General features: G+C 38.0%; 1 protein-coding gene across 4 annotated transcripts in view; it reads right to left on the bottom strand.

Moving 5' to 3' along the window:
* USP10 (ubiquitin specific peptidase 10) overlaps positions 1-20,415 on the bottom strand; it is a 34,333-nt gene that overhangs the window by 1,579 nt on the left and 12,339 nt on the right. For 2 of the 4 annotated variants that reach the window (XM_072980821.2, XM_072980822.2), the window contains exons 2-13: positions 20,341-20,409; positions 19,789-19,900; positions 17,804-18,817; positions 13,743-13,834; positions 13,336-13,445; positions 9,663-9,718; positions 7,591-7,694; positions 6,193-6,292; positions 4,902-5,082; positions 3,200-3,365; positions 1,070-1,214; positions 398-463 (exon numbers count right to left, since the gene is read on the bottom strand). In XM_072980821.2, coding sequence (XP_072836922.2) covers positions 398-463; positions 1,070-1,214; positions 3,200-3,365; positions 4,902-5,082; positions 6,193-6,292; positions 7,591-7,694; positions 9,663-9,718; positions 13,336-13,445; positions 13,743-13,834; positions 17,804-18,817; positions 19,789-19,900; positions 20,341-20,409 — 2,215 coding nt within the window. The remainder of the gene's footprint in view (positions 1-397; positions 464-1,069; positions 1,215-3,199; positions 3,366-4,901; positions 5,083-6,192; positions 6,293-7,590; positions 7,695-9,662; positions 9,719-13,335; positions 13,446-13,742; positions 13,835-17,803; positions 18,818-19,788; positions 19,901-20,340; positions 20,410-20,415) is intronic. The other 2 variants (XM_072980823.2, XM_078380492.1) reach the window with 1 other exon arrangement.

The raw sequence follows: 20,415 nt of genomic DNA, 5'->3' as shown, positions 1-20,415 counted from the left end.
CGAGTTTCTCAAATAGACACATAAAGCTAATTGAAAGCTTCAAGACAACAGCAGATCCTCTTTTGGTCCTACCCCATTATCTTCCATGTCACTGCCTTGCACAAACCATATCCATGCCACACTTGACAAAGTTCTAAATTCCACAAGACAGAATGACTCTTGCCATAATTTTTGAGTTCTGAGTAATTTAGAAGCAAATCAGGATGGTTTCCTCAGAGAACATCATCCTGCTGACAAATATGAACTAAAGCCCTCAAAATTATTATTTCACAGATTATAACTTTTACAATAAGAAACCATTTTAATTCTAGTCACCTATTCTGCAATTGAAGAGAATGTCATTAGTTGAAGAACAGCAGGCACTTAAGTTAATTTCTGAGAGAAACTGACCACATACCTGCAAAGAGCCGATAGGTTCTTTGGCCTTTAAAAATTTTACTTTTGACACCTGGAGACAGCAGCTCTGAAAAACATACAACATTTTAGGGAATTATTGCTTTTGGTATTATGAGACAATCTCAGTCTCCCTCTTCTCCACGGTTAATCAAGCAAAGAAAGAGCACATAACATCAGAAACAAAGATCTACTGGAAGCTGAGTTTGCTGACAGATGTAATTCTATTCTACTAAAACAACTCAGTATATGTAAAGCCATTTTCATTAGGGAGACACATCTTCAATACATTTGGTTGCTTTTAAAATGAAATGTTAGCAGGTCAGGGTGTGAAATAAATCCCAGACAATCAGAAGTCACAGTATTCTGGCCTTTTAAGGTATAATTTTATGACTTGCTCTTGTTCAGAAATAAATGGTTGCAGGGTTTTTCTAATGAGATTCTGATGTAGAATTATTTATACGATGGTTATTTCTAGTCATGGAAATACTGTGCAGCAAATCTTTTATGATTAGGTAAAGTCAAAAACAAACAACCAAAGAACAGTACAAGATGTCAGGATATGTGATTACAGTAATATACTGGTGCTAACATAAAATCTCTCTTAAAACAGGATCACAAAAGTATAAAGAAACATTATGTTCTTCCCCTACAAATAAATGCTTAGAAGATTTACCTTTACTTATTTCCAGGTCAACAGGATACTCAATATTTTTTATAAGCTTCTGGCACCCCCCAGTTTTCTCATACACAAATCGTTTGAGGTGCAAGACAAGGACTGGAGGAAGCTCTTCAAGAGTCACCCTGCGACTGATCTCCACCTAGCAGAGAGAAGAACGGATTTTCACAGAACTTCCTTCTCCACTAGATACCCCTTTTTAACCACTCTTGAATGGCAGATGTACTTCTTCCATTTTTAGCTACTACAAAGCTAACAAATGCTTACATTTCACCACAGTGGGGAAAGAAATAATGTTAAGCCAGTATGTACAATATTTCAAATACCCATTCTTCAAAGTAATGAAGGCCTTCAAGCATTGCCAATTTCATAGCAATGGCAGTTCTCAGTACATAAATCACTTATTAGATATTATTTCTTCCTATATTCAGTCTAAAATTGTCCTTCAGTTCCATTCTTGAGCATCAGTTCTGCACTATACCCAGGATACTATGTACAAAAGCTAAAATTATTTAATTAGTGTGTATTAATGGCTGGCTGCTGAACAATGCAAGAGATACATAACTAGGTTCAAAATTATTTTAAGAAAGTTTTTTAAAAAAAGTAGTTTGAGATGTTTACACTCTCCTTTCAGACTAGACACTAAAATGTAAACCAGACTAGACTAGCACCTCAAGTGAACACCCATTTCTTCTAGAAGCCATAATTGAACATTTGGGTTGTCAAGTAAAGAGAAGACTAAAACCATGTATGTACCAAAAACCAGAACTGAGTGGCTGGCCAAACAAAATCCATGCGGTAAATCCAAAAGGTTTGCATTCCAAATTTTCCTGCCACACAAGGATGCCTCTCAGACAACCAAAAGCGATATTCTTCCACCTTCACTCCCACACAACATAAAATCCAGACAGGCTGAGTTTGCCTACACATGATTTTTCAGGGCAATACACTTTCTCATTCTTTTCTCCATGCTGTGTTTCCCCACCCCTGAACATGTAAAGGCCATCTTTTTTCTACCACATGAGGCATCGCTATGTTTACAAAGATTTCTTGTGCTTCCTGTACTAACACAGGTTAAACAACCGATTTGTTATCATATCTGAGTGCAAAAAATAAATAAATACAAATATGATAAATTAAAAATGAATAAATAAACCCACAAGCATACAGGAATACTGTTAAAACTATGACAAAAGCATGACGTGATTATTTGTACCGGTCTGTACTATGAATAGTTCAATAATACATCAATGTGCCTGGCAAAGATAAATACATCAATGTGCCTGACATGTGGCTCTTATATGGAGCAAGAATCCCTTAATTTCAACTGACTCAGCAGAACCTAGAATGAAGCAAGGTTAATGTACTGCTGAGACAGAAAAAAACTAGAGTCATGTATATAACTTCCACTTCCCAACTATGACACTTAAAAGGTGGCATAAAAAGGGGATCAGAAACACAACAAGGATAGGAGTGGTGTTTTGGTGGCTACATCCCTGTGGGTCACTGCAATATTTACCCTCCCATTTGATGGCCTAATTGTGGCTACATTCGAGTCAGAATTGGCCTGCAAAGCTGATTGCCCATTGATGTGAGATGTCCCATTTTCTGGATGGAGAATAAATACAATATTTGCATTATGAAGGTGAGGCCAAATCCCAAGCATGATGTATCTGATCAATTCCCATTTAAAGTAATTTAGGTAGCAAAGAATCTTTCCCTGAGATCTTGAAGAGCTTCTGCTAGGCCAAATTAAAAAAAATACTGAGATAGACAAATCAAGAGTCTACTCCACTGGCGGTTAACTTTGACAGTCTCTGGAGCCAGATTTTTATCATTTTGTCACATCAGGCACAGATACATCAGAAAATGTGGGTTCAATCTACTCTCCACTATGATCAGAAGAACCCGAGCATCCATTCCTAGTTCTGATTTGGAGGTATGTGGGAGTTTCAAAACTTGTTTTACACAGGCAAAGTTGCTGCTAGAGACCTGCCCACCCTTAGTTCTCTCACTACAAGGCAGCTTCATATCATGAGAACTGGCAGCCACATGAAACACCTGTATCTCACTTAAATGTGGGATCAGGATTGCGGATGTTTGGTCAGCCCGGAAAGAGAAACATACCTCCTGCTTGGTTTTTGTGGTATAACCCTGGACAGACTCTCTTGCCACCAGGCTCTCCAGTGCATCCTGGACTGTGCGTATCTTATCAGACTGGATGTCCAACTGCAGAGTGAAAAATGGCTGCAGAGTGGCAGACTCCTTTGAACTCTGCTGGTAAACCACAGATCTACAGAAATAAGAAAAGAAATTAAAAGTAGTGTTCATGAAAACTGTTCAACAAGATAACCCTGAAGAGGGCTGTGGCACACACACATTCATGGCTATCTTCCTGAAAATTTAGTACTGCCTCATAAATGTTTCAAGGTCAAAAGCAGCTTCAAGTGAAAGTCAGGAGGGCTGCCCTATGACCATCCAAAGCAGGGGACCTTCTAGCAAAAGGTCTTCTTGAGGGTGGTATCCAGACTCTGGAAAGTATTCCCTGAGGAAGTTTCTCTAAACTTATTTCAATTTTCAAAAAAAAAAAAAGTTAAGACAACATTGTTCTGACAAACCTATAATGTGAGATTAATTTTCTCAAATATGTGTTTATATTTTAAAAGTATAGATTTCTCTTTGCAAAATGATGCAAAGGAAAACTGACTTGCAAATTTAAAAAAAAAAAACCTGAAGAGTCTACTACTTGATGCTAATCCATGTTTTTACAGGGCCGGGAATGGGGATCCAGCTATTTCTGTAACTTGCTAGGGTACTACTAATTTTTTGCTATCTCCACCACTGGCCTCACGAGAAAAAGCTTTCCAACACGGGATCCTATTTCTGCGGTGACCTACTTTATATAGTGAGTAGGACGGGTGTGGCAGAAAGCAAACAACACATGTGGTATTAAAGCTTTGTGGTTCTTTAGCTCAGTGAGACATTCCTTTAAAAAATGCATCTTTCAGTTTCATGTTGCTTCCTTTGGATATCGGCAGAGGATGCCATGCTCAACATTAATTGTTACCAGACTGAATATACAAAGCAGAGGGCCTTGGCTTCTTTTGAATCCCATCAGCTATGAAATAATCTGTCATCTTAACAAAGCAATAAAAAGTACTACCTCCTACAGGGGCCTCTTTTTCTGTCAATTAACACTGATTTCAGAATGTATCAATAAATATTTATTGATACATTCTGAAATCAATGTATCAATATTTCACTACACATTTTTAAGACAAAAAAAGGGAAAACCAAAGGAGGGAACTGCAGTGATCCCTACAACTCCTAAACAACTTTTTAAAAACTATTTCAACACAGTCAGCTTTTTTATTAAAATAAATTGTTTTCTGACTGCTGACTAAGAGGTGAAATTAAAATTCTCCAGAAAAGATTTTGGGCTTGAATTATAACACAGATAAGACTACTATTGACTGGCAACCTAACCTTCAGGATAAGTGAAAGTATGCCTCTCAACCCCAGAGAAGGAAAGCTGCCTGGCAAATTTGCATTTATATGATTTTTAAAATTCTCTTTAAACTTCCATGCTGACTTAATCGATGCACGATGGAACACAATCAACGACATACTTTTATATCAAACAATCCTGAAAATTCACATTTTAATTCTGGGTCAAATTTCTTAACTATTTTTAAGCCTTGTGTATTTGCCAAACTTTCCAGTTCTAATAGTTGATCGTTACGAATAGAAAGTGACATCCCTACGCTCCCACCCACCCATAAATATGTGCCTTCCTTTCTACTAAATGTATACTTAACAGGTACCGCACCTTATATGACCACCAAATATGTCTGTAATTGGAGTCTGGACAAAATCCGCTTGCCGAGTGACAGAGGATTTGTTGCGTGGTCCAACTTGCTCCCATTCATCGTCACTGCCTTCACCTTGCTCCTCCTGCTCCTCCTGTTCGTTCACAAGCTGTGTCTCTGGTCCATTAGAAACAGCCGCTTCTTAAAGGGGAGGAAAGTATACACTCCTTATTCTGGAAATGATCTCTGTCTTCTTGCTTTGTCAGAGATACCTCAGCTGGATTGTTTTTATCTTGAAGTTAGTCATGCAGGAAGCTTTTAATGCCCGAAGAAATATTAATTTGTGGAAAACAACTGTTGGTTCCTCCACCTGTTCAAGGTTACCATCGAGGCATTACTGAATTACTCCTATCTCTGCCCTTCCACTAACAGGTAACAATTTTATGAGCCTCCCCTTATGGCCTATAACACTGAAACTAGTTAGCAACAGCCATGGTTTACTCCTTTAACCATAGTTTTAAGGTCTCAGGCACAGTGTAATAACAGTTCGCCTGCCCCCCCCAAATTGGCCAATGATAAACACTTGTCAACTCTGTCAAGAGAGAGGATGGAGAAGAGGGTACTCTATGATTTAACAGAGATGTAACACAAACACAGTTAAGGTGAAACATGGCTTGTACATGTCATATCAAACAGTTATTTTATAACATGCCTAAAGCATGGCCTGTGGTCTGTATGCACCCCAGTGCTCCTGAGGCTCCCCTGACCCCAAAACAGGTTTAAAAGACTTGCTGAAAGTATCATTTTGCTCAGTAAGTCCCCTTCTGCCATCTAGGGGATGTGGGGAGAATTCTGCCATGTTGTGTCCAAGAATACCTGTGGGATGCCCCATATCCCTCAAATTGTATTCAAAAGACTGGTGTGTTTTTTACCCACTAGAAAGGAGTTTATTTTCAGTTAAAATCCCCTTTCCAGTTAAACTACAGTTTTCAGTTAGCAAAAAGCCATTGCAGGAACCACATTAAAATAAAATAAAAATTAACTTAAATCTGCAAGTTAGCTTCTCCTTCCTCCTTTAACCTGGCCACCCAAATGAGGTTATCAGGCTGCCAGTAAGTCTGCAAAAATGGCTGTTAGTTCTGCTGAGATCACCCACTTCTGTTGTAAAGCCAAATCATTAACCATAATTTATGTTCTCAGACATAATAAACCACCAAATGCAAAGACGACTAACCATGATGAAGTGTTATGCCTGCCCAGGATCTGTACATCAGTAGATTTATATACTTCAGTTTAATTTTTAAAACTTACTTTCAGTTTGTGGAGATAACAATTTCTTCAGAACCAACATTTCTTCATGTAGGCCGTTGAGAATAAAACCCAAATACTCTTCAGCATCTTCCTGCCTGCCCTAAATAGATTATAAGTTTTAGAACACTTATCAGCAAGTCATTATCCAACAATGCAAACTTTCCAAATCTCCTGATGATATGAAGTATAATTCAAAGGTATCACACAGCACACAAGTTAAATTATGCCTCAGCCCATTCACTGGAATCAGTGTGGGCTTAAACTCATGTCTCGCACACACACACTGGATTCATATCTAATCTCTGTACATTCAATGGGATTTTATGTACATTCAACAGAATACACATAGATTTCTCTCTAAAATTAGGAACCCTAGTAAAGTAGACTAAAGCAGCTGAATGTACTTTTAAAAACTTCCCTGGAACTTCACATTGAAAACACAAAAATCTGACACTTCCTTATGCACGGATGGAGATGGTGGCTGAGGGGTTTATGTGCATGGCTCACTCTCCCCCTGCCCCACACTTTCTACATTCATTTAGAAGGCCTGTAGGGCCCCATTTGCTGCAAAGCAAGATGAATCCAGTAGGGACTCTCATTTATCAATCCATCGAGCTTCTCAACAACATTTCTCTCTCCAAATGCAAAAAATAAGCACCTCCGAAAATATGTTCTACTGACATATTTGGTGGATGAATTCAAGAAACACTAGGCATCTATTAATCTTAGTTCTGGATAAAATTTCTCTCTCCAAGTTTCAAATTTAAGTTTTACTTTCAATTCCAAGAAGTCATCATATGTGACTCTGACATTTACTTCCTCCATTCCTCAAGACTCGCATAGAAACAGAAAATAGTCAATAAAGCTAATTTTGGTATCTCCGTTGTATCCTAGATATAACTGAACTCCTGTGGATGTAACAAAGAATGGTTCACCACTAGGGAAGAATTAAATTAAACTGGCTGCAGCAACAGCAGCACAGTATTACAAATACAAATAAATTTATTGTCATTGTAAGTCTATACATTTTATTTATTTATTTATTTATTTATTTATTTATTTATTTGATTTTTACCCCACCCCTCTAGACCATGTCTACTCATGTCTACTCTATACACATACAATGAAATTCACACAGACACCGAGAGACCAGACCCACATACACACACATAAAAAATCCCTAAACACTCCCCACTGACTAAAAATCCCCCACTAAAAATACAAACATCTACACTGCAGGCTAAGTAACAATGTCCAACTCTTCACTACTAGTGGTCTTTACGTTCATTATTAAGTGCAATTATAGCTCTAAAAAATTACGTATTTTTCTTCTAAAGAAGCAGTTTCATGATGTAATACAGGATAAAAAGGAAATATCTTTAAAAAGCCAATCCTCACCTTTTCTGACAGACTTGACTTGATAACTGTCAACAATCTATAAATATATGTGGGTTCAAACGCAGCACCAGGCCTGATGTCTCTTGCAATTTTATCCCCTAAAGCTGCAAGACAAAAAAAAATTCAATTTGGGGAACACGATTGTTATGAACTGCAGAGCATGTTTTGGACCTTACTCAACAGATTCAATGCTCCACTATCAATTTCTAAGTCCTTTATCAGAACTGCATTGTGGAAGTAGAAGTGCTCAAAACTAAAGAGGGCGGAGGCTTGCTTCTTGGAGAATTAATATGTATGTCTGTGTGAAAATGAGTCAGAAAGAATAAACTACTATATTTAATAAAAACGATCACAGAGTGGTCGTCTCTCCAGAATGATTTCTAAACACATTTAACCTCTGATGCTAGAAAGGAACTTTTGAATGCGACAGAATATAGCACATTCCCAGATATCTGATGCAGGAATGTGACACAGCAGTTAGGCCTTGGTGCAACACAGAGACTGACTTCTGTTGCCTGTTATTAAAGTCAGACTCCTCTTTCTAGCACAGAAAATGAAAGTAACTATATATGAAAATATTCATATTAAGCCAAGATTGATATATGAAAACTTATTTGCCCAATCTGGGCAAAATTCCAGTTCGAGTGCATCTACAAAAAGTTGACAACAATGGAGGTTCAAAAGAAGAAAATGCTGGTAGGGACAGAAAATATGTCTGATGGTGTAAAGCAAGATTGGGATTCAATTTCCCATTTCTTCGTCAGCTCTTTTCCTGAAAATGTTTCTGTTTGACACTGTGGAGAAGACTAAATTCAGAATAAGTATCATATTTGTTTTCCTACAAGCACAGCAGCCCACTGCACACAGAGCTGTTTTTCACCTTTGAAGCAATGGTGCATTCACTAACAGGGCAGTTATACTTTGCAATTACTAACAGGACTGCATCTGTTAATTCTCTTTGAGGTACAATAATGATGACAGGATTTTTCCCCTCCTAATTTTAATTTTAACTGTGTGTCTGCTTCTTATCAACTAGGAATATTTAAGAGATACCAAATGTCTGGAAGTCATCAACATGCAGCTTTATTTGTAATTAAAAAAAAAATAATATATTCAGAAGTAAAACCAAACTAATACATCTGTGACTCAGTTATATGTATTTCAAGGCCCACATCCAACAATGTTACTGGACTGCTACAATGCTTGCTGCACTAATAATTCCAAAGTCCGATATAGTTTTGTTGCACACTAGTTTGGACAACAGTATAATTCAGCACAATGACACTAGCAGGAATTCCATTTCACTTGTGTCACACTGGATTTAGGCCTGTGTTCTTAAAACTGAAAAGGTAATTTTAGATTTCCAAAGGGCACAAATAATAAATTGGGAAAAAAATATGACGAATATCTCTCACTTTCCATTTCTGCTGAAAAAATGGTGTCTCCCCTTCCATTAGCATTAAGATTCCCCACATTGTGGGAGTTTAATTTGGAAAAAACAATAATGAAGCACTGAAAAGCAAGTAGGGGAAATACATAGCTTCCCTGGTTGCTAATCACATCCCATTACTGAAGTAAAATATAATTTTTAAAATGTAGAATTTGGACGGACAGAAGCCAAAGTATTTCTACAAAAAGAGACTGAGCTAACAAGCAAACTGAATGTAACTGGCCTTTTCAGAAAGAGGAATGAGACTCTGTAGTGACAGATCAAATTGGAACTATGATTAAACACGCCATGTTTTCCTATGTTTTCAGAGGGCTCCTAAATAGCCTGGGAACTAATTTTAAAAGTGCTGAAGGAGCAGTGCCATCAGTATGCTCTCTACAAACATACAGGATTTTGGGCAAACTCCTAACAGATTTAAAAAAACAAAACAAAAAAACCTTGAGGACATACGCCCTTTACACAGAAAAGCCCTCTGTATTTTATGCAGCAAGTGCTCTTGGTTTGAGCCAACTTGTGCTGCAGAAGTACTAGATCCTTGGCTACACTGTACAAAGGCTGTATTGAGCTCTTCCACCTTACTAGCCTGTGATGGAACAGTTAACAGCTGATATTTTCTACCCACCTTGTTTTGCCTTGGGAGGAACTGGCATGTTTGTAAACTCATTCATCAGGCGGACACTGAAATAGAACAAAAGGAAACTGGTGTCAGCTACAGAAACAGCTGATGTTACCAAGTAAAGCTTGTACAATAGAAACACCTCACCAAGGAAACTGCCTTGACCGAATCTGACACGATTCAAGCAGGATGAGTAACATTCAAACATGGACCTCTGCCTTGTTAGTACACTCTTACTTGTGAGTGTTAATATCTAGCTGTATTACTAATCATCCTGTTTGGCTGTTACAAGTTAAAGGCAACCACGGAAATGTTTTAGGATGGAGGTGGGTGAGGACTACTACCTTAAGACTCAAAAACTTTACTCCATGGAGTAGGTATGACGTCTAGCACAACAGGGCAGTCCAATTCCACTGAAGCTATGTCAAGCAGATTCCAGATACCAGAGTGGATAAAAATCAACATTTTAAAAATCAGATTTTAAAATTTTATGTTGGGTGTTTAATTTTTATTGTTAAAATCCTTTTGCTCTTTAAAAAAAATCCTTCTGCGACAACAGTTTTAATTTAAAACGTGTTCTAGTTCAAGGATCTCATTGAAACATGGACTTTTTATGTTATAAAGCAATGGCTGATATTCTGTTGGTTAGTGTAGCAAGTCTCACTAGAGTGGGCCCATTGACTCGTTGAGGGTTTGGTATATTCATTCCTCTGCTAGTTCCATCAATTCACATGGGTCTACTCTAGTTGCAGTTGACTGTGGTGTTTTTTTTCCTGGACTTTGTAGGATACCATAGAACGGCTAGTCAGGGGCACCAACTTAAGACCAATGTGAATTCCTGAACACTATGAACTCTTGAAACTAGACAAGCAATACTGCATGCTGAGGAAAGCACCCATCAGGTAAAACTACTAATTTGGCTTTAGTTTGGCTGAAACTGGCTGTTCCTGGTGGTTTAACTAAATTTTTAACCCCAGCTGTGATGGAGGCTTGTTATGCTTCGGTTACCCTGCTGGTTTTCCCTATACAAAAAGAAACTCTGTATTTTAAGTGAAGGAAGAAAGTGGCAAAGGAAGAGGTGGCAAAGTGCTGGGTACCTTTTGTCTACAGAGATGGGTCATAAATTCCCAGCCATTGGCTGAAGAAGGGACAGACACCATACCTTTCACCCACAAGCATCTTGCAGACTACAGCTATCTCCATCTCAGAAGCTACACCTGGCCCCCAACAATGGCAATGAACCTTTTGGGACTTTAATATAAACATATGATTTTGGAGCTACCCATGAGTTGTTTTATTTTCTTAATGATCCAATAAAAGTATCACCTGTTCTTGTGTTTGTACTATACTAAAGTTAATCACTAGAGTAGACCCATTCGAGTCTACAGAATGTACAGAGAGGTTGACACATGAAATTCCCACAAAGTGAATGAGTCCAAGCTAGTGCATGTTCATGTTACCTTTTTCAAATGTTTTGTAAATATAGTCAAAGTTTTTTGAAACAGGGCTGAAGTTTTATGGGATTTTACAGACTTTTGTAGATTGGCCAAAATCTCCTTGTGCAACTTTACACTGCATGATTTGGATGATCTTGTTATCCCACAATGGCAATATTTAATTTAATTCAAAGCTTTCTATTTCCCTCTCAGGTTCCAAGGCTCTCTACAATTCCTTGCTATATGAGGAAGCCTTTGGGAGCATGGGGACAGAGCCTTTAATATGCAAAAATCACCAAGGATCACCACCAGCTACACTAATCACAGTGATGATTTTTGGTTATTAAAGTTTCTGACCCCTGCCTCCCAGTTCCTTAAGATCTCAAATGTTGCCCCAGGTTGAAAGGGCGCTGTAGGGAGCCTGGGAACCTGAAGTGTGGGAGAGCTTTCAATTAAATTACATATTGCTGTCACTGGAAGATGACATCATCCAACTTGCACAGCATAAAGTTAAGCCAAGAAGATTTTAGCCAGCATTTAGATTATTTTTCTTATCCTAGATACCTTTAAAAATTGCATCCTGCAAACTGGCTTTATGGTCCTAAAGATAGGATCTATTGAACACAATATATGAAGATACTCAAAAAAGAACTTGATCAGCTTGCTTTTGAAAAGTGAAGCTATTCTTGGAGCATTTTCCCTTCTGAGCACTGTAAAATGTTGGAGATTCTTAGAAGCCCTATAACACTTCAATAACTGCATTTAATAGTTTCCCTGAGTGACACAGATTAATTTAGTGTAGCAAACTTAGTTTTCCCCCTGTAAGAACTATGTGCATGTAAAGTTGAGTCCTTAATTTTCTTTCTGTGTGGCTGGATGGGTACAATTAGGAAGGGAACAGTTTGTATTTAATCATACCCAGAAAGTGCACTTCTATATGTGGGGAAAAAAAAAATACAAAGACTATAGCAATCTCCATTCCAAGAGACTAGTGGGGCAATGGTTAAACTGTAGTACTGAAGCTAGCCTCTGCCCACAATCTGAGTTCGATCCCAACAGATTGATGCAGTCGGCTCAAGGCTGACCCAGCCTTCCAACCTTCTAGGGTTGGTAAAATTAGTACCTAGCTTGCTTGGGGGAAAGTGTTGTTTGCACAACAGTAATGTTGTAAACCATCCAGAGTGCTTTAGCACTATGGCATGGTATATAAATCAAAACAAGAGTGACTTGAATTCCAAAAAATCTCTGTTCTCTGACACATTCAATGTCTCAAAATGCACACTTTCAAACACTGGAAATATGAGCAAATTGAGTAGTTGGGAGGTCCAGTCAGTGCGAGCAAGAAGCCTATAAAAAAATAACAATGTGAACCATACATATTAAGATTATAGCACAAAAAGTAGGCACTTTTAGGGAGATAATCATGTTATTAAATCAACTCTCTCTAAAAGGTGATTAAATCAATTTGATTTAAATGACATACATTGCTACATGTAGTTTATGACCTTTAGAACAAACGTGGACCAAATGTTCTACTCCACTCATTGCCTTCAGCACTTCATTTAGGGCTTTGTATTAAACCACAACTCTGTTGCATTCAAACCACAGAGTTGTGGTTTAATGGAGACAAGGACCTGGTTGCAATTATTTATAAAGGCTTACAAACCACCAGTTCTCTAAAGTATACAAAGCACGCAACCAGGAAAATAGTCCAAACTGAGCCACTGAATAAATTGCAGTTTGCTCAAGATCACAGAGAAAATTGTGTTTCACTTCCACATCAATCCTAGCATGTTCTCAAATCACAGAAACAGGGATCAAAGCTCAAACTGTTTCCATGGCAAACGGAAACTAGATAAGATTAATGATGGTAAATGTTATCTACAGCTAAATCCATTTTAGTGCCAGCTATAATAAAACTTTTTAAATGAATGCAATCTCCTACTCAAGGGTAATGTAACTCCTATTGACTTCACTGGGTCTACACTAGTTGGAACTAAAATCAAATTTAACCTACAGGTCCACACCAGCTTACCTGTACTGCTTGGTAACTTAGTTACTAAGTTCTAAGTACAATCCAATTCAAGCTGAAAACTTGCTACAAAAGCCAAACATCAACCTTAATGTTACAAAATAGATATTTCAATTACCATAACAAATATTTTAATCTGAAAAAAATGGACAAGAAAAAAGCAAAGTGCTCTATTGTCTTCTGATTCCATTCAAACCTGCCATTTACTTACAAGCTGTCTATCATTGGCGTTGAAGTACATGGCCGCTGTGATTTCGAATACATTGGAATGGACTTCATTAGATGATACATAGGAGGGCAAGCAACCAAAGCTTGCAGTGTCTACAGATCTGCATTAAGGACTCAATTGATAAAGATAGCCAGATTCATTTCTTTCTCCCACCCACCCAACCACCCAGTCTTTTTCAGCAAAACAGAAACCTCTTTGTGGGACAAGGAAGTCACACAGGAGACAATAATATCCATTAGCTAACTGTACTGTTCCAATTGTATTTTGCAATTCAACAGTCTTTAAAACTGAACAGTACAGGAGTCTGGTACAATTATCAGTGACATTTGAGTGTCAGAAGCATGCAAGAGTTAATGAAAGCAAGTACAATTTTTGCAAAGCAAGGATACAGCGTTGATATAGCACCAGTTTCCCTTATTGATCAGCCCTCGTGGTTGCAAGGATACTGGCTTATGTATTAGTTTTACATTTTCCAGTAATTCTGTCAAATGAAAAACACATTCAAACACATAAACAGAAGTCATTTCACCTGGCCTTGTCTATTATACACATAATGGAGGAAAAAGAAAAACAGAATTTTAGCATCCCCTTGTGGCCAAATAAGAGAATTTATACACTCTGTTCTTTTAGTGCACAATATTTGATTAGGTTTTATCATCAGACCTACCAGTATTCATTTTCTTGTAGATTAGAGGCAAAAAATAAACCTCTTAAAGGTATATCATGTCCGCTGTATGTTGTTCTATTCATTATCTGTACAACTTTTCCAAGTCACTCTAAAGTTCATGACTCAAAATCTGAATGCCTGAACAAAATTTTATTTTTATGGAACAAGTTACTAGGCAATAGCCTTCTTTATAATATAACTATATATACATTCAGAACAATGCAAAAGGTGTGCTATGCTGTTACAGTAACAACTACCCAGTTTGCTATAAAGGAATTAAGACCAGAGTGTAAAATGCAGCAGACAACGTAACTACTTTAAGCTAATATTCAAGCCTGCTCTGAAATGTTTGACCTTGTCTGCATTAGAAACTAAGCAGGGCGAAGCTTATTCAATCACATACAGTTCTAAGAGCTAGATCCTGATTAACATCCAAGGAACTATGCTTATGTACTAAATGCTAAGTACTTTAATACTTCCTAAATAAATTAATTTATTAAATAATTCTTTTAAAAGAAACCAAGTTATTCTAATTTTTTTCTTTGTAGATATAGGTATTGATGATTGAACAGCACAAGCCCAACCTAACAACTATAAGTTTCTAAAATGCTAAAAAAGACACTTTTATTCAATTAAACATATATCTCTTCCTTCCTCCCAGTGTCACCTGCCTTCAGATTACCTAAATGCAATTCATCAGATTATTAATATGAAAGTGATTTATATTTTATAGAAAGGGATCTTGTGTGTTCAAAATCAAGAAATTACAACAAATGTGTACAGCGCATATAACTGGAAATACACCTCTGTTGCATGCATTTACTTTTTAAAAAACTTGTTGCTGAAAAACAGGTCAAAGATTAATAAACCCAGCCTTTGAATCTAATGTGATCAGCTATCATTGTTTTCCAGAATTAGATCATAGGGAAATGTTTCCTACTTAGTAATTAAAGATCAAAACATGAATACCATTGTAAGAATGTTATTTCATATGGAAACAAATTTGTGGATTCTACTGAGATTGACATTTCTATGTTCCAATCTGGTGGCCCAAAGTAGTTTCAGTTTTTTATGTTATCTCTCACACAGCTTTTGATGGAATACATTCCATCCTGGAATGTTTCCCAAGGAAGCATAGGAACAGTACCAAGCAGGACCTCTCTCTTTAAGAGGCATAGTTAAATAATAATACTTTCTCTGCTGAAAGCAAATGTGGTTTCCTAAAAGATCCCAAAAGAAACTGGCTTAGAGACAATGGTCTTCTTTCCATATTGACTCTGAGGTTTAATTTCGTGACTACTTGTTTGCTTTTTTTTTCTTTATAGAGGAAATTTTGAAAATGTCCTAAAGCCTGTCAATCACACCCCAAAGAGTAAGGCAAACAGAGATATTGACAGTTGGCAGTGATGTGGGGGCATCAGAGTTAACTCCTTCCCCTATTCCACACCACCTAAAGGCTTCTTCAGGATGAAAGAGATCTATAAGAATCTCCAAAATTGGGGGATGGAATAGGAAGCTTTTAACTCCCCCAAAATTGCTATGACTTATGATATTATAGTCACAAGCAAACAATTGTGCAACAGGATTATGGCCACAGTCTACACTGATTTCTTCAATTCAGGCAATCTGCCTCCCAAAATTATATTGTTGCATTATGCTTGCATAACATTCTAATAGGATTTTGGCCTATACCATGACTTCCTTTATCCCAGTATTAATATCTATGTTTTCCTACCCTTAAAAAAGCAAGGAAAATACCAAAGAGGAGGGGATCTTCTGTCTAAAGCAAGATTAACACAATAACACAAAGGAAAAAACAAAAAAACAGGCCACAGATCATACCCTACTTAGCACAATGAGTAGCACATTGGTGTGCCATTTTTGCACCATTACCTCCACCCCAAGTAAACAAAAGACATGAATTCCACTCTTGGATTCCCTAAAGGGGGGAGGGAACACACCATACACTAAATTTTCTGCTGATATGGAACGAAATCCATTGAACACAATACGACTTTCTTTCTCCAAATATGACACAACTGCACTACACTAGTAAAGATTATGTAACTATGAACAGGGCTGTGCTGCAAATTGTTTGTAGATGTTAATATTAACAAAATTGGCCCTTTATTTCAGCCCTTCTACACTACTAACAATGTGCTATACAGGGAGTAGAGTGGTAAACAGGATTATCTTACTGTTTAATGGGGCAAAAGTGAAGGTACCAAAAGGGTGCACATGTGTTCTACACATATTCTACATATGTGTTGAGTGAAGAAGGTTGATCTGCAGCCTGAATTTCTTTGCTGGGTGGCAGTATAGCTTCAGCTATTGCTTTAGGTTGAAGGCTTTTCCCTCTTAAGAAATATCCTATAATAATTATTTATTTATTTTGGGAATCATACAGAAAATGTTTCAACCTGTGACAACATCTCATGTAATATATTTGTCTTTGCCTGTGATAAAGCTATACATTTATGAAAACCCAACAATTTTGGCATCATTCTCGTTTCCATTGTGATGACACAGATCATATCTCAGTTACACAGGTACTCCATTATACACAGTGAACAAAACACCAAGCTAAACTGCCTACATTGCCGAGGTGACAGACTGCAAAGTACTATTTGGCAGGCTACATTTGTTGTGGGTTAACAAACACTAACTTGATTTGAAGCAGCAAACCAAACACCCAAGTCTGGATTTGCAGTAAGATATTACCCATGTGCATGTTGAAAGGAACAAACTGGCAGTGTAAATGGCATCTTACTCATTCATAGTAAATTAAGACAAGGGAAGCCGTGTATTTACTGTGTGTAAAATGCAGCATGGAATTGCTACATTCTGGCTGATACCAAACAATAAAAGGTGTTGTACGAGTGAGAATGTAGAGAATCAGCAAGTCAGATAGTTCTGCTTGGCCTTTCTGCCAACAGAACTTCATCCACCCAACAGATTAAGGCTAAAAAATCTCAGTCCTGGGTCGAAGTACTGAAAATAGACTTTCCGAAACAGCAAACTCTCAATGCTGAGGTGGCAAGAGTTTCAGAATAGTGACTGAGTCACTCCTGACACTTGTAGGAGCTTCAGCAAAACACTGTTGTTAGAAAAGAAAAGAAAACTGTTCCAGCCTAGACAAACACAACATTTCACTCATGAACATGCACAGAAGAACAAGTGTCCATCATGGCCTATACACTGTAGGGCAAGTTTGTAGCAATTTAGTTTGTGACCAGAAATGTTCCAAAAAACCATGCCTACAACAACTACACAAGCAGTTTCCACTTTTCTGTGAGGTATCTGCAGTGCAAGTGATTTAACAAGCAGTGTGTGACTGGTTACACAAGAAAACACCCCCTCCCTTCAACTAGAGTATAAAAACTGCTTGATTATGATTTTTCCCAACAGGATTCTAACCCATGTGTTTATCCCAGACAATTACAGAAGACAGAAACCATTATTCTAAGCTAGAACCTCTAAAAGTTGGTGGAACAGACATCCATCATCCTTCACCAATGTCTACACAGGTCAGGGTAGATGTGAGATGCAGCTCAACAAAATCTGGAAGGTTACATGGACCCAACTCTGCTTCAAGCAAACTGCAGAAGATATTGCACAAAGAACCAGTTACCTATTTTCTGGCTGGTGTGTTATTAAAGTGAGCTGTGGTATCATATTCAGCATAAGGATGTTTCCCTCCACTTAAACTTCCCACTCCTTTAAACTTTTCTAGGTCAAATTTGCTTATCTATGCAGCTCAACCCTGCAACACATTAATGATACCTGCAATCTTTATGGCTACAGGATCCTCAGAAACTGGAACAGGGCCCTCTTTCACTTCAACCTGTTTTTCTGGGACCCCAGGAGATGTGGGAGGAGGGATATATTTTGTCTCCACATAAGCCATTGGTGTGGAAATAGAAGGCTTGGAATTGTGAAAGAGACTTGCCCACGATTTCGCAGGCTGGTTAACCGTGACTGATCCTGAAACAGGGGGGACTGCTTCAGTAGTGGATGAAGCATCCTCTGGCTTAGCTTGGTCTGAGTCAGTGTTTTCCACAGTGTGCAAGTCTACCCCATTGGCAGCTGTGCCCTCACTAGAGGATTCAAGTGTTTGTCCATTAGTAACACCCAGATTTTCAGTAGTATCAGTACCAGCATAAGGCTGCACAGCTGTCCTTAATGGGATCTCTCTCCCAGGCTCGGAAGAGATGCAAGACTGTTCCAAATTAGTAACATTGCCTACTTCAGGCTGCCCTGCAGTCCTAGTAGCATCCAGAGCACTAGAAACCGAATCGTCAGACACAGCTTCGCTAGTGAAGTCCACAGAATTTTCAGGGCTGTTGCAAGTCCTTGGAGTGACTGACGGCAGGTCACCTGAAAGTTCTACATCTTCTGTGCTTATACTATTAAGTCCTGATGAATTTGTATGCCCATTTACCAAAGCCTCAGCAGGAACCATGCCATCACTGGCATCTTCCAAATAACTGTAATATCCAGGGGGTCTTTTCTTCTTCTTTTTGCGCTCCCTTTGACCAAGACTACCAGGCAAACTATCATTTTCAGCATTAGAGCCACCATCCAAGGCAAGAGGAGAATCACTGAACTGGCAATCAATGGAGTTATAGTTGGCATCATTGAGTACATCACTTGGTGTTTTCTGAGTGCAACCAAGAATGAATTCCGGTGCCTGGGGATTCAAAGTACTTGAAATACTGTAGTTGCTGTTATTCAACAGAGAGGAATCTGCCTCAATAACTTCATTAACACCAAATTCAATTCTCTGATATTCTTCCCCTGTGGGGGAAAAACAAATTTGTTAGCACACTGTAAAAGAGGGGAGAAAGAAAAAAAGAACACTTGCTATTATATTGCAACTGTACAAAAAAGATTTGCAAACACCTGTTCACTCTTCAAATCAGCTGTACTACCAAATCACATTAAAATATTCCTAATTATATTCTGTCCCTTTCATGGATTGCTGCCTTGTCATGGTGAAGGGGCTTGAGTAACTCAGAGAAGCTATGGGCTATGTCGTGCACGGACACCCAAGATAGACAGATCATAGTGGAGAGTTCTGACTAAACACAATCCACCTGGAGTAGGAGTTGGCAAGCCACTCCAGTATCTTTGCCAAGAATACCCCATGAACAGAAACAAAAGGCTAAGGGCCTGGCATGCTCTGGTCCATGGGGTCACGAAGAGCCGGACATGACTAAATAACTAAACAACAACAAATTATATTCTGTTGCCTGAAAAAATGAAAATATAGTAGCTTAATTTTTCTTAGCTTTTTTTAAAAGCTCAACATGGATGGAAATGTCAAAAGAATTCCAACAATAGCATCCACAGGGCTTTTAACTTCATATGTCTGGTAATATGTGAATAATCATGAGATCTTTATTAACAAGAATGGGAAAAAGTAAAAATACTAGCAACTCCTCTTTGAGACTGGGTTGTCCCCAAACAGTAGGTAACTAAGTGATGTGAATATCTGTAGTTGACATCCATAAATGGCTATTTTCCTCAAAGACAGGAATATTAATACTCTCAAAGCAGGTACCCAATATAATCAGAAGAGCAAACAATTAGTGTTACCACAAAAAAAAACCCACACATCTGTAACAAACACCTAACTTAGGAGGTGGGTGAACCGAAGCTGAAAGGACTACAAAAATGTCAAGGACTATTAAAAATAATTTTACTTATAAAAAATGGTTACATCGCAAACTAACCCAGATCCCCAAAGCTGAACTCAAATAACGAACCTTCAAGGCATGGATTGGGAAAACAGTTGTGAAGAAGGAATGGCTTCTTACCATCACGTAGTTCTCCTGTGGGTTTAAGGCCACACGAAGTGGTTTCATTGTAGGGAGGCAGCTGTACAGAAAATAAATTAAACAGGCTAAAAAAAACATTTCAGGAAAAAATATCTGATTCTGCATCATATATAAATATTCAAAGGCTTAACTTTGAACTGCAGTTAAGGTAGACAGCTACTGGATTATACAAACAAGAGCACACAAACACAGGTAGACCATCTTTCCCCTCCTGCGCTTAGGCTTCCCCAAGTCTTTAATAACCAAGGCAAACTTGTAACTGTTCCCTATACACAGCAATCTTTTAACACAGAAAACTATTTTAACAAACCCCATATTTGGTTTACCTGAGAGAAAAGAGATTCCTTTAATTAACAATGACTAAAACATCATTCAAAATTTTAAGAGAAGCAAGACGGGGTAGTAACAGAACAAGGGACTAACTAGTCTACGCAGCTGTCAGACCCTTATTCACAGTAACAGATTTAAGCTCATTCTTACCTCCACAGAGCAACGAGGCGTCACAAAGAATTTATAAAATTCATCAGCACTGAATTCCCCAAAGATGTACTAAAA

The sequence above is a fragment of the Pogona vitticeps genome, chromosome 10 (genome assembly GCF_051106095.1).
Source record: "Pogona vitticeps strain Pit_001003342236 chromosome 10, PviZW2.1, whole genome shotgun sequence".
In the NCBI taxonomy this organism is placed as follows: Eukaryota; Metazoa; Chordata; class Lepidosauria; order Squamata; family Agamidae; genus Pogona; species Pogona vitticeps.
Note: the sequence above shows the minus strand (reverse complement) of the source record. Positions and strands in the feature narration are given on the sequence as shown.